Source organism: Callithrix jacchus, chromosome 1 (assembly GCF_049354715.1).
Source record: "Callithrix jacchus isolate 240 chromosome 1, calJac240_pri, whole genome shotgun sequence".
NCBI classification, from domain to species: Eukaryota; Metazoa; Chordata; class Mammalia; order Primates; family Cebidae; genus Callithrix; species Callithrix jacchus.
Window position 1 is genome coordinate 66,005,588 of NC_133502.1, and position 14,838 is coordinate 66,020,425.

The 14,838-nt window shown below is 43.4% G+C and overlaps 2 protein-coding genes across 2 annotated transcripts in view; both read left to right on the plus strand.

The window, feature by feature from the left end:
* LOC128928111 (DNA-binding protein RFX8-like) overlaps positions 1–3,712 on the plus strand; it is a 37,064-nt gene extending 33,352 nt beyond the window's left edge. Inside the window, 1 exon segment of the mRNA XM_078345199.1 lies at positions 1,264–3,712. Within this exon segment, the coding sequence (XP_078201325.1) occupies positions 1,264–1,527 (264 nt within the window). The 3' untranslated portion in view covers positions 1,528–3,712.
* LOC100387423 (uncharacterized) lies at positions 2,121–5,705 on the plus strand. Its single transcript, XM_078345204.1, has 3 exons — positions 2,121–2,253; positions 3,719–4,462; positions 5,591–5,705. The coding sequence occupies exons 1-3, from the start codon at positions 2,121–2,123 to the stop codon at positions 5,599–5,601; spliced, it is 888 nt and encodes a 295-aa protein (XP_078201330.1). The 3' UTR covers positions 5,602–5,705.
* Positions 5,706–14,838: the final 9,133 nt, after the last annotated feature.

Here is a 14,838-nt window from a genome sequence, read left to right on the forward strand (position 1 = left end):
CCACTATACTCCAGCCTAGACAACAGAATGAGATTCTATCTCAAATAAATAAAAAAATAAAAATAAAAGACGCCTGAGAGAGGCCCCACACAGAGGTGCCAGTGTCAGAGATAACAGCGCCTCGTAGCAGAACCTATGAAAGACAGAGAAACGCATTCTTCACCTGTGTGTGGCCTATGGACTCGGTGTTGCCAGAACACCAGCTACTTCAGCTCTGACCTTTTCACTCCTGGGGCAATTTAGAGAAAGGTTGAGAAGTGCTGAAGAAAACACTCTATGATGCTGGCACATGGCTCCTGGGCCACCAGGAGTTCCCTCTCAGGTCCTGCAAGTGCCCTATTGGGACAGAGCCTGGGGACTGTCACTCTGTTCCAAATCAGTCTCCTCTGGGAGAAGCCCAGCTGGGGCTTCCATGACCCGGTGCTGGGCTCCATCCTCCCAGCACAGACCCCTCTCCAGACTCTGAGCCCGGCGGCGTCATGCCCCACTGCAGTCCTCACGGCCAGTCCTGTTCTCCAAGGCTCTCACAGTCCTGACTCGGTTGGTCTGGCAATGACCCTGCAGCGTGCTCTTCCTCTCAACCCAAGCAGAGCAACAAGCATGGGTTCTGGAGCCAACCCCTGCTCTGAGTCTTATCTTCCCACTTACTGCCCCTTGGGAAAGTTACTTCATACCCCAGGAACTCTCAGTGTCCTCCTCTGTGAAAGGGAGGGATAACTCGTGCCTTCTCCCAGGACTGCTGTGAGGACCACTAAGTGCATCCCAGGCAGTCGGACAGGGTCGGGGACTAGATTGTCCCCATTTGACAGCTAAGGATGTCACCTCCCAGAAGCTAAATTCCTCATGACCATGGCTCCCACGAGGAAGAGACAGCCAGCTTCTGAATCCTGCAGCCACCCCCTCAGGATAGGTGCAGGCTCTACCTACACCTTCCTCGCAGAGGCCCAATCAATGGGCTCCCTCTCTAGAGCCATTTGGGCATGGGCTGAATGGGGTGCAGAGAAGCAGCAGCAGCCATGCCCAGATAGTCCTGAATGCATCGATCTAGAGATGCCTTCTTTCTAAATGCTGCTTTTCAGAAGGGCAGTTCTAGAATGTGTGTAATTTTAACCTTTTCATTGTTAAGATTCATTTTTAATGGGTAATATCTGCATCAATGTTTCTTTCTCCCCCACAACAAAAGTCTTGGCAATTAGGAGGAGAGTTAGGCAAAAATAAAATGACAAAATTGAATTAAGTATTATGCCTCCCCGTCGTCTTTAGACTATAAGAATGGTATTGAAAGGTAAGAGGTGAGTCAATGTTCTGAAGTCGTATCTGCAGGCCATCATCAATCAAGACACTTTGGCTACTTCTAAGAAAGCCCTGGCGAGTGACCAGAGCGGACCAGATGAGCTGGAGAACAACCCAGAGATGAAATGTAGTCTTCCTTCTGCAGCTTGCTTTATTGGTGCGGCGGGCATAGATTTGGGGCTAGCATGGCCAAGATTAACTCATGAATTTCTTAATAGAGGTAGAACTTTGTAACTCTGATGTTCTAAGTTGTCTGCTCACAGTTCTTTTCCTGTAGTGGGGTGATGAACACCCCAGGGAATGCGCTATCCCTGTGCCCCCAGGACCTACCCCAGGGCCAGACAGGGCAGCAGTGCTAATACCTGCTGGTTGAGTTAATGAATGACTAGATGAGTGTGCTTGCTGCTTGACAGTATCACCAGAATATCTCCTGTGGGAAAAAAGTTTAGTTTCTGCATCTGTGTTGTACATGCACAGGCTCCTGTGTCTCCTCAATCATGCCTGAATTGCCTTGAGCTAGATGTCTGACTTGCTACATTCTCCCACCACTCTTTTACTTGCAATGTGAAGTTTAACAATGGTGCCTTCACCATATTTCATTACTTTCCAAACAAGTGATAGGAAACAGGTGGATATTCTTGCCCTTTGCTATTGATCATTGTCATTGTTTTTCAAGAAAAAAAATCCCCCTGGGGGATTATAACAACACATAACATATAACACACACGACCTGCTGGCTGGTGTGTGTTATGTCCCTGGCTAGTGAACATAGTGGCAGAAGGAGCTCTCCAGGCTCAGAGAGCACGTGGGAGGCAGGGAGCTGCCAAATGGTTACTGATGATGGATTATGGGCATCTCTAGGCCCTCCTATGATGGCTACAGAGAGGGTGCCAGGCTCCCCTGTGTGTACCCTTTCCAAACTCTCACTACTAGATAAACTCTCACTACTAGACTTACCTAGTAAGTCAAATGGCCACTCCCTCTGTGGGCATAACGCCTTGCTAGTACTCTCAGCTGTGTCTGTAGCTGCCTGCCCAGTTCTTGTGAGCTCCTTCAGGCCATCAGCTGTGTCTTATTCACCCTGGGCCACTCAGCATTGCACTGGCCCACAGGAGCACTTCAGTGTTTTGTGACTTGAGAGATACATAAGCAACATATTTACAGGAGAATGAGGGCATAACAATACCAAAATATCACATTGAAGTACCTAGCATGTGTAAACTACATTTGTATTAAGTCTTGAGGGATCCTAGGGAGGAATAAAAGGGGTGCTTCTGTGTCAAGTTCATGGCTGTTGCTCTGTGTAGTAACAACTCTGCCTCCCCTTACACCTTCCTCCTCTTCCAGCAGCTTCACAGATGGTAGCTGACGAGTTAACACAGGGGATGCATGGGGTGTGGTCAGAAGTCCCTTTTTTCTCTAGAACACTTGTGAGTCTTGAAAGATTCCAGATGTAACTTTTCCCATCATCTTGTGCTTCTCTTCTAGATGTCAGCCAGGAACAACCTCCCTCCCTAATATCAGGTAAATCCCAGTTCATTCTCAATCTGTTTTGACTCTCCTTTTCTGCTGATGAATTGATCAGTTCCCCAGTGTCTTCTTATCAACACTTTCCTTTCAGGAATTGGTTAATGTCAGTGCTCCAATGATACAGGCCATCTTCATGCAACCTTGACTCTGGGACCATGAGCAGGGCAACCAAATTGAATGGCAAAGATACTTGGCTTAGATGACTAACAGGAGTGGGTTGACCTTCCCCCAGGCCAGGAGTGCCTGATGGGAGATGACAGACAAATGGGCAGCGTCCTCATTCTGACTCCTCCTTATACTGACAGCCCCTCAACTGCTTCCTCCTCCCCCAGCATTCCACTCCAGAGTTCTTCGGCTTCACTGGAAATGCAAAGAAATTAGTGTCTGGGTCTCATTTTTGTGCATTTCCCCACTCAGCTGCATTACCATAGCTGATAAAAGTTTGCCACACTATTCGGTGAATCCTGTGTGTGCCTTCCTTCTCTCTCTTCACTCTCTTCATATTTCTTTACTTGGGTCTTGGAGCCAGGTGCCCAGGAGTTCAGTCAGCAAGTTATTGAGGCAGCTGGGATCATAACTGGCTGCTTGACTGATGTTTCTCATCCTTTAATTTTTTTCCCCATCTGGGGATTCTAACATATCCAAGACCTTTTTGTAAATTTTTCTTTTTTGGCTAACTTAAAATAGATGTACTTGTCATACACACAAATAAATGAGACTTTTCATGACCCAGATATGGATGAAAGGAACTCTGCCTATCAAAGCCTTGAGCAAAAGGGATGTTAGTAGTTGACAGGCACATTCTGGGAAAGAGGGACAGTGTGCTAAGGATAGAGAGGTATAAAGGGAGGAGGTTCTTCTATCACTGAACTTGGCTCTTCTGGTGTCACTTCAGCAGATGGAGGAGACTCAAACCAGAGCTCAGATGAGAAGCCTCAGAGACTGCCTTTTGGAGGACTTCCACCTAAGCCCCCTCCTGGTAATAGAAGCCAGGATTATGGGCCTCAGCAGAGACCACCCCTACAAGAAGGCATCAAGCCTCAAGGTCCCCCACCTCCCCCAGGAAAGTCACAAGGACCACCCCCACCTCCTCAAGGGGGAAGACCACCCAGATCTCTCCAGGCACCACCTCCCCAGGGACCGCCTCCACCTTCTAAGGGGGAAGACCACCCAGAGCTCTCCAGGGACTGCCTCCCCAGGGACCACCTCCCCAGGGACTGCCTCCTCAGTGACCACCTCCCCAGGGACCACCTCCACCTCCTCAAGGGGGAAGACCACCCAGAGCTCTCCAGGGACTGCCTCCCCAGGGACCACCTCCCCAGGGACCACCTCCACCTCCTCAAAGGGGAAGGCCACCCAGATCTCTCCTGGGACCACCTTCACCTCCTCAAGGGGGAAGACCATCCAGATCTCTCCAGGGACCACCTCCCCAGGGACCACCTCCCTAGGGATCATCTCCCCAGGGACCACCTCCACCTCCTCAAGGGGGAAGACCATCCATATCTCTCCAGGACCGCCTCCACAGGGACCACCTCCCCAGGGACCACCTCCATCTTCTCAAGGGGGAAGACCACCCAGATCTCTCCAGGGACTGCCTCCCCAGGGACCACCTCCCCAGTGATCTGGGCTTCAATGACAAGTATGATTCCAGTGTATTCTTCACCAAGGGCTCTAAGTGCTGCAGTTCTCCAGCTTTATTGTGCCAATGAATCAACTAAAAGCCCGCTGACATTGCATTGTCCTAGACCTTATTTCTAAAGATTTGTATTCAGATATTCCAGAATAGGGTAACAAGACCCTGTATTTCTAACAAACTCCTTAAGAAATTCTGATGTTGAGAAACAACATTCCAAATAACCTGTCTTAAATTGTGTTGGCTATGAGGAAGTAGTACCATGTTCTCTCTCTCTGGCGCTCTGGTTTCTGTCCACAAACTCAGAGACCTACCATTTAAAGTTTTTTTTTTATCTAAGCATGATTTGCTCAGTTCTGCCTCACACCAGCTTCTCTAGTCCATTATTTCTGAAAAATGGTCCCTGAACTTCCGGTAGCTAAATGGTGTCTCATTTTATAAATAGTTACTTTTCAATAAGTACGTGATTAAGTTAACAAAAAATATGTAATGGAATGGAAAAATATGAAGTTAAATTTAAAGGCATATCTCATCTTACCTGCCTGCACTCTTTCAGAAATCTACCGCTCTTTATGTCATCTTCTTTTTGAAATATTCATGTGTATTAGACATTTGTAATATTTTTCCCTTAGAATTATTGCCGTAATTTATATGCCGGTATGTATGTTTGTCATTTAAAAATATATTCCTTTGATAATTTCCACATAAGTACATTTCTTCAGTGGTTTTCTGTTAGTTTTTATAATTTTACACTACTTCATCGTGTGGCTGTGCCATGATTTCTTTAATCAATGCACCACTGGAGACTGAGGGTGGTTTCAGCTTCCCACTATTATAGCATATGTTCCAGTTACCATCTGTATAAATATATCTCTGAACAAATTCAACAGCAAGGAGTCATAACAGCCTAAGAATGATTTCTCTCTTCATCTTCTAAGCAACACTTTGGAGCACATTGTGTTCCAGGGCATCAAAAGGGTGAACACAGAAAAAAATTAGGAAGGAAACAAGAGGTAGAAGCGATATGGGGAGAGAGGGTGGGCTCACGTTACTCTACTGCAGTAACTCCGGTGAGGAATTAGACATTTCCTGCCCCAAGTCTGCTCTGTGAACTTCCTTGTTTGTTTCTTTCAGGAGGTGAATAAGAAGATATCCGTTATTCAAATAATTCAATTGCATCAAATGCCATGGCATTGGAACGACGTCATCATAACTTTACCTTTAATATACCAATAAAATAATCAGCTTGCAATTTTTGATTGTGGTCTCTTTCTCAGTGTTTGTGAATGTGGAATGTGAGGATCAAGAACACATTATAAAAACATCTAGGATCCCTTCTCCTTAATTGTAATTAGTTTAGTTTTCCTCCTCCTTAATCCTAATTTAGCCAGCTTCCATGAAAAATGTTGTGCTGTTTCTCTACTTCCAATTTCTATTCCCCGCACCAACCAAGATAGAGTCTCACTCTATCGCCCTGGTTGGAGTGCAGTGGTGTGGTCTCAGCTCATTGCAACTTGCATTTCCCTGGTTCAAGCTATTCTCCTGCCTCAGCCTTCAGAGTAGCTGGGATTACAGGTGCCTACCATCACAGCCAACTATTTTTTTTTTTTTTTTTGTATTTTTAGTTGAAATGGGATTTCACCCTGTTGGCCAGACTAGGCTCGAACTTCTGACTTCAAGTGATCCACTTGCCTTGGCCTCCCAACGTGTTGGACTTATGGGTGTGAGCCACCACACCTGGGCCATCCCTGATTTCCATTGCACAAATTGAAATTTTAACATTTTTTTTAGATTATCTAGTGATATTCCAGTAATCTAAAGGATAAAAAACACAATAAATGCAAAAAAGTCCCAGAAGCTGAAAGCAATCCTTATAATTTTGAGGAAACTGAGTTTGGTTTTCAAGGGAATGAATATGGTTGTATGCTTCTTATTCCCAGAACCCACTCTATCCCATTTACCCAACTTTAACAGTGATCCCTTCTCTCCCTCCTGATGTTCCTCAGCATTCTTCAATGAAAACTGAGTGGATTTCATCAAGGAGGCAACATGGTTTTAAGGAGCAAAGAATTTGGACACTCTCAGATTTTAGTAAGACATAATTCTTTTTCTTGCTAGACTCTTAAAAAGCTAGTTGTTCTCTCGGAGCTTAAATTTCCTCATCTATAATGAGAATAATCATAGCAATTACCTTAGAGGATGAAGGCTGATGAGATAACATACATACCAAACACCTTGCAGAGATTGGCATATCTGCTTCTCAAGCAAGGAGGGTTCAATGTTAGAAAACTGCCCGTGTGCCCACTGATAGCCTCAGAGAATTCATGAAGAAGTCAGAAAAATCAGAACAGAAGGATCTCACCATAACCACCACCAAGTTGACCAACCCACATTCAGTTCAATTCCAGGTCTCTGGCTTCTCTCCTACTATCATAGGTGAAGTCTCCCTAACACCATCTCTCAAATTCCCTCTTGATTCTGTGCCACATTACCCAATCGAGGATTTTGCTTCTGCATGTGACCCTTTTGTCTCCTGATTCTTACATCTATACACTATGAAATTATTTCCATCAGCAAAGACCTGCTGAAACATCACCGATTTCTACAGAGGGCTTTCTAAGACTCTTAGTGCTTCTTTCCTACCATATTATTTGTCTGCCATTTTTATTGTGAAAGTTCTTAACACATATGTATATAATTATTTGCCCATCCCGTCACCTCCTATTTTTTTCTTACACACACATTAAAGATGCTTTTGTTCTTTCCACTCCACGTCTGTCTTCTAGTGCCTCCATTTCACTTATTTTAGGAATCAGTTCTCAGTCCTGCATCTCCTGTGACCCCTCAGCAGTTTAACACTATTGATCCTACCCTTGTTTTGGGAACACTTATCAATCTTTCCAGGAACCTCCCACTCTCTCCTGGGGTTTCTCCCACCTCCGCCTCTTCCCTCCTTCAACTACAAAGTTCTTCCTCTTCCAACTCTATTTGGTCTTGGTAAATAATTCACCTAATTAACTAAGCAAACTAGGATTTATTCTTGCCTCTTCTCTTTTCCTATTACATCACATTACATCTAGCTATGTGATCATCGTGAGGTTCAAGCTTCAGAGTCATTTCCTACTGCAGCCAGTTTCATCACTTCCATTTCTATCAGCCCATCTCAGCACGCCTCATCTGAAGTTACATCAAATAGTAGCTCTATTTATTTCCCAAAAGTGAATTCCCCACAGTAACCATTTAAAAATTGTATTACTTTTCTATGTTTTCCAGTTGATTGCCACAACTTTACTCTCTAAAATCAAGATGCGAATTTTTTGCTATGCTAAGGTCCTATGTATTGAGCTGCAATTATCTCTGGAATTGGGGGCTGCTCTATACTTAATTCATCCTGCTATGGTCACACTGGTCATAGTCTTCTTTCTATGGTGGGGATGGGGGAGGAGTATGTCTAGATTTTCTGTCAATTTTTGAAAACTTTTATTTGCACAAATGTATGTATTACAAGTTTGGTTTTGTTACATACATCATATAGTGCTTAAGACGTGACATTAGGGTATTCCTTATTCAGATAAAAAGCACTGTATTTATTCATTAATATAACACTATTCAACGCCTCTGCTCCCACACTTCCAAGTCATCATTGTCTATCATATCACTCTCTTCATCCATGTAAATACATTCTTTTGTAAGCGCTTATGAATGAGAACCTGTTATATATAATTTTCTGTATCTAGCCTGTTTTTAAGAAAATGACCCCTAGTTCTATCCATATTGCCATAAAATATGTGATTTCATTCCCTCTTTATGACTAAGTAGTATGTCATTGCGTATATATAATTACATTTTTAATCCAATCATTCATCCATGGATACTTTGGTTGAGTCAATGTCTTTGTTACTGTGAATGTTGCTACAAAAAACATACAGATCAAGGTATATATTTGATACACTGACTACTTTTCCTTTGGGAAGATAACCCAGTAGTAGGTCTGCTCCCTGGAAATGTAGTTCTAGTTTTAGTTCTTTGAGGAACCATACTGCTTTCCACAGAAGCTGTACTACTTTACATTCCCACCAAGGGCATGTAAGAGTTCTCCTTTCTTCGTATCCTTGCCAACAGCTCTTTGTTTTTCACCCCTTTAATCATAGTCATTGTGACTGAGGTAAGGTGATATCTCATTGCGGTTTTGTTATATATACTTTAACTTCTGGGATACATGTGCAGAACGCGCAGGTTTGTTCTAGAGATATACATGAACCATGGTGGTTTGCTGCACTCATCAACCCATCATCTAGGTTTTAAGCCCTGCATGCATTAGGTGTTTCTCCTAATGCTATCCCTCACCTTGCCCTCCACCCCCTGACATGGCCAGATATGTGATGTTCCCTTCCCTGCGTCCATGTGTTTTCATTGTTGAACTCACACTTATGAGTGAGAATACGTGGTGTGTGGTTTTCTGTTCCTGTGCTAGTTTGCTGAGAATGATGGTTTCCAGCTTCATCCATGTCCTTGCAAAAGATATGAACTCATTCTTTTTTATGACTGCAGAGTATTCCATGGTGTATATGTGCCACATTTTCTTTATCCAGTGTATCATTGATGGGCATTTGGATTGGTTCCAAGTCTTTGCTATTATAAATAGTGCTGCAATGAACATAGGTGTGCATATGTCTTTACAGTAGAATGATTTATACTCCTTTCAGTTTATACCTAGAAATGGGATTCCTGGGTCAAAGGGTATTTCTGATTCTAGATCCTTGAGGAATTCCCACACTGTCTTCCACAATGGCTGAACTAATTTTCACTCCCACCAACAGTGTAAAAGCATTTCTATTTCTCCACAACCTCTCCAGCATCTGCTGTTTCCTGATCCGTGGTTTGTTTTTTTTTTAAGATAGAATCTTGCTCTCTTGCCCAGGCTGGAGTGCCATGGCCTGATCTTGGCTCACTGCAACCCCCACCTCCCAGGTTCCAGGGATTCCTGTGCCTCAGCCTTCCACTTGCCACTGTGCCAGGCTAATTTTTGTAGTTTTAAATCTTGTTTTAGATGGGGTCTCACTTTTTGTTGCCCAGGCTGGACTACAATGGTGTGATCTTTGCTCACTGCAACCCCTGCCTCCCAGGTTCAAGTGATTCTCCTACCTCCTGAATAGCTGGGATTACAGGCATGTGCCACTGTGTCTGGCTAGTCTTGCATTTTTAATAGAGATGGGGTTTCACCTTGTTGATCAGGCTGGTCTTGAACTCCTGACCTCAAATGATCTGCCTGTCTCAGTTTCCCAAAGCGCTTGAATTACAGATTTGAGCCACCATGCTTGCCTTGTTTCCTGACTTTTTAATGATCACCATTCTAACTACTGTGAGATGATATCTCATTGTAGTTTTGATTTGCATTTCTCTAATTGTCAGTGATGAGGAGCTTTTTTTTTGTTCGTTGGCTACAGAAATGCCTTCTTTTGAGACCTGTCTGTTCTTATCCTTCACCCACTTTTTGAAGGGATTTTTTTTTTTTTTTTGAGACGGAGTTTCGCTCTTGTTACCCAGGCTGGAGTGCAATGGCACAATCTCGGCTCACCACAACCTCCGCCTCTTGGGTTCAAGCAATTCTCCTGCCTCAGTCTCCCGAGTAGCTGGGACTACAGGCGCGTGCCACCATGCCCAGCTAATTTTTGTATTTTTAGTATATAGAGGGTTTCACCACGTTGACCAGGATGGTCTCGATCTCGTGACCTCGTGATCCACCCACCTCGGCCTCCCAAAGTGCTGGGATTTTAGATGTGAGCCCGGCGGGATTTTTTTTTTTTTTTAAGATTTCCTTAAGTTCCTTGTAAATTCTGGATATTAGCGTTTGTCAGATGGGTAGATTCAAAAATTTTCTCCCATTCTGTAGGTTGTCTGTTCACTCTATGAGAGTTTCTTTTGCTCTGCAGAAGCTCTTTAGTTTAAGTAGATCCCATTTGTCAATTTTGGCTTCTGTTGCAGTTGCTTTTGGTGTTGTAGTCATGAAGTCTTTGCCCATGCCTGTGTCCTGAACAGTACTGCCTAGGTTTCCTTCTAAGGTTTTTATGGTTTTAAATCTTATGTTTAAGTCTTTGCTCCATCTTCAGTAAATTTTTGTATAATGTGAAAGGAAGGGGTCCAGTTTCAGTTTTCTGCATATGACTAGTCAGTGTTCCCAACACCATTTATTATAAATAGAAAATCCTTTCGCCTTTGCTTGCTTTTGTCAGGTTTGTCAAAGGTCAGATGATTGTAGATGTGTGGTGTTGTTTCTGAGGCCTCTTTTCTGTTCCATGGGTCTATATATCTGTTTTGATACCAGTACCATGCTATTCTTGTTATTGCAGCCTTTTAGCATAGTCTGAAGTCAGGTAGCATGATGCCTCCAGCTTTGTTCTTTTTGCTTAGGATTGTCTTGGCTATATGGGCTCTTATTTTCTTTCCAATACTATGGAGAAAGTCAATGGTAGCTTGAAGGGATAGCATTTAATCTACAGATTACTTTGTTTTCTTTTCCCTGATGTGTCACATCAGAGGGTACCTGATGTTTCTGTGTCTTGTTTGTAGGTGATAGTCACTTGATCACAAAGTTCATGCAGTGTCTGCCATGTTTTTATATGGGAAAGTTATTAGTGTTATTGTTTGGTGTTGTTAACTTACTTTCTTTCTCTTCTTTCTCTCTCTCTCTCTCTCTCTCTCTCTCTCTCTCTCTCTCTTTCTTTTGATAGACTCTGGTTCTGTTGCCCAGACTGAAGTGCAGTAGTGCAATCTCTGCTCACTGCAAGCTCTGCCTCTTAGGTTCAAGAAATTCTTACGCCTCAGACTCCTAAGTAGCTGGGATTTCAGGCATGCACCACTATGCCCAACTAATTTTTTTTTTCATTTTTAGTGGAGATAGGGTTTCACCACATTGTCCAGGCTGGTCTTGAACTCTTGACCTCAGGTGATCCACCCACCTGGGCCTCCCAAAGTGCTAGGATTACAGGCATGAGCCACCATGCCCAGATGGTGGTGTTACCTTTCATAGGTCAGGCATACTTTGGAGACAGCCCATTGAGTTTATGTCAATGTCCTGCATCTTTTCAGAATTCTGCTTAGAGATTTTAGGCTCCTTGGAAGATTCTTGTCTGCAACAGTGATTCCTGTATTTCTTGCTTCAATGTGATTCTTTATTTCCCTCATTCTTTCTACATTTATCAATTGGAAATCTTCCATAAGGATGACTGGTCCCTTCTTCTACACTTGTTTATTCATTAAGTTGTTTATTTCTGTCTGTATAGACTTGCTGATACTTACTTTATTATATGGCTTCTAATTTAATACTATCAATACTCACTTTCTAGCTAAGATGCTTTCAGGTCTGGCCATTGGGAGCTCCTTGAGATGGGCTCCTGTGTCCTTCCAGCTTGCTCCATTTTTTAGTGAGCACCTCTTTGCTTCTGTAGACTGTTGTGGAAATGGTCACCAAAGAAATGAACCCAGCAAGCCAGGCCTGACTCCAGGACATAACAAGGAGAGCGCACACAGGGACTAAAGCATATTTTTTGTAATATGGACTTGGACATCTGGTGTGTAGAGGAGCGACACTGCTAATCATCCTACTATGCACAACCTTCCTCCCTAAAGAATTATCCACCCCAAAATATCAGTAGTGCTGAGGTTGACAGCCCCTGGCTTTTACCCTGCCTATTAGATCTGGAGATCTAGGAGAATTGGGGATGGCTCATGGGGTCTTTTAATGAAATATGAATGAGATCACATCTGTGTGTATGGAATGTAATCAGAGATCCATAGAAATAAAAATGGTCTCAGTTTAGTCAAGAAAAGTAATGAAACTTTCTGAGAAAAGTTCTCTCTCTGTCTCTTTCATTTGAGAGGCAGAGTCTTTACTGTTTCCCCTAGTCTGGAGTGCAGTGGCAGGATCATGTCTCACTGCAACCTGAAGCTCCTGGACTCAAGAGATCCTCATGACTCAGACTCCTGAGTAGTTAGGACTAGAGGTGTGCTCCGCCAGCCTAAGTTTTAAATTTTAATTTATTATTATTATTATTATTATTGAAGAACAAGGAACTTGCTATATTGCCCAGGCTGGTCTCAAACTCCTAACCTCAAACCGCCCTCCCACCTCAGCCTCCCAAATCATCAGAAGAGTTTTCTAAAAATGCCACTCAATGACACATTTATTTCTTCCAAAATACTTTTCTAGGTGATCACAGAGGTGTAGTTTTAGAACTTTATTAACAAAAAGCAGAAAATGTCCCCAGACTCACCAGAAACTAGATAATAACAGGTCTTTTCTAAAATTTTTATCAGAAAGTACAGAAGAAATAAAGGATATTTCAAGTTCCAATAAATCACAAGCTGTTTGTTTTATCGAAGACTCAATTTTATATCTACATATTTGTGATTAATGAAATCCTTTTATGCAGCTTTTCATTTTTTGTCAATCCTAATGGAACATATGCATTTGGATTTCCTTGGTGTCCAGGGAAGAGTGCATTTTTTTCTATACTTTACGGAACATAGCATTTATAACATTTTGAAGGGGTACCTCGATGTCAAAGATAACTACTATTTCTCTTTCTTGCCGTTTTATTGTTTCACATTTCCTCTCTCAGGTTTGGAATCATCTGGAAATGAAAAATTATCACATACATAGCAAGAATTATGATAATGTATAGGAGATCAGGAATGATTTATATATAATTCTAATATCATTAAAATATTAGGATGGGGCCAGGCACTGTGGCTCACGCCTGTAATCCTAGCACTTTGGGAGGCCAAGACAGGCAGATCACTTGAGGTCAGTAGTTCGAGACCAGCTTGTCCAAGATGATGAAACCCTGTCTGTACTAAAAACACAAAAATTAGCCAGGTGTGGTGGCATTTGCCTGTAATCCCAGCTACAAGAGAGGCTGACACAGGACAATCACTTGAAGGGTGGAGGTCACAGTGAGCCATGATTGCTCCATTGCAATCCAGCCTGGGGAGCAAGAGTGAAACCTCGTCTCAAGAAATAAAAAAAAAGAAAAAATAATAATTAGGGTAAAAATTTGGAAAAATATAGAAGAAACCAAATGGATATCTAGTTCAATTAAATAGTAATTGTTCAGTGTCTTTTTTTTTTGCCAGAAAACATATATTTCATGTCCACAATCAGGACCATGGTCCCAGCTCTCAAGTGTGGGTGTCTCCAAGCAAATTGAAGAACCAAGCATATAAGTGCATTAAATTAACAACTCTCTCTCTCTCTCTCTCTCTCTCATAAGACAAGTGAAGTGCAGTGGTGTGATCTGAGTCTAGGATGAAGTGCAGTGGTGTGATCTGAGCTCACCACAACCTTTACCTGCCAGGGTCAACCGATTCTCCTGCATCAGCCTCTAGAGTAGGTGGGACTATAGGTGTGCGCCACTATGCCCAACTAATTTTTGTATTTTTAGTAGAGACAAGGTTTCCTATTTTGGCCAGGCTGGTCTTGAACTCCCGACCTCAGGTGATCTGCCTACCTCAACCTCCCACAGTGCTGGGATTACAGGCATGAGTCACCGTTCCTGGTCTTTTTTTTTTTTTTTTTTGAGACAGAGAGAGACTTCCTCTCCAAATAATAATAATATAATAATAATGTGTAGTGAGCTAAGCAGTGATGGAGTCACATCAAGCCTGGCCCCGTGGTCGGGGTGTCAGAAAGTAGAATGGAAGCTGCACCCACCTCTGCACCAGGGACCGCCAGGTCCTTTTGTGAACCTACGCACAGCGCCCTCTGGAGGCAGCTCCAGGTTTATTATCACTGCTTCCGTCGTGGAATGTCCAAGGGGTCAGCAACCCTCACCGACAAAGTAAAGCCAGGTCAGGAACAAATCCTTTAAATTACAATGGGGGTGGCCGAGTAATTTCAAAAGATTTTAAACATAACTACAAGTTGTGAACTATTATTATGACCCACTCATCTCCATAAATCTCAAAACTATTTAGGCGGGACATGCTGGGGGTCATGCTCGTAATCCCAAAACTTTTGGAGGCAGAAGCAGAAAGGTTGCTCGAGTTCAGGAGTTCTAGACCAGCCTCAGCAATAAAGTGAAACCCCGGCTCTACAAAAAAATACAAAACATTGGCCGGGTGTGGTGTCCCACACTTGTAGTCTGAGATATCTGGTCGACTGTGCGCCCCTCTCCTCCTGCCTCGGCTCTCCCCCCACCCCCATTGCCAGCAGGTGCCTTTTGGGCATAGCTTGCTGCACCAATCCCTTAACGTCCCGGGTCCTTTGTGAGCGCGCCTATGTCTCCAGTACCTATTACGCGCGCCCGGCCCTGGACCCCCATTTTCTTGTCCTTGCCAGCAGGTGCCTTGTGCGCGTACCTTGCCACGCCAATCCGTTAAGA

Excerpts from the sequence above, each read along its gene's own strand:
- LOC100387423 (XM_078345204.1), top strand. The coding sequence starts at position 2,121 with ATGGTTACTGATGATGGATTATGGGCATCTCTAGGCCCTCCTATGATG. Across the intron at positions 2,254-3,718 it reads CTCACTACTAGACTTACCTA|CAGATGGAGGAGACTCAAAC; the intron begins GTAAGTCAAATG and ends GTGTCACTTCAG.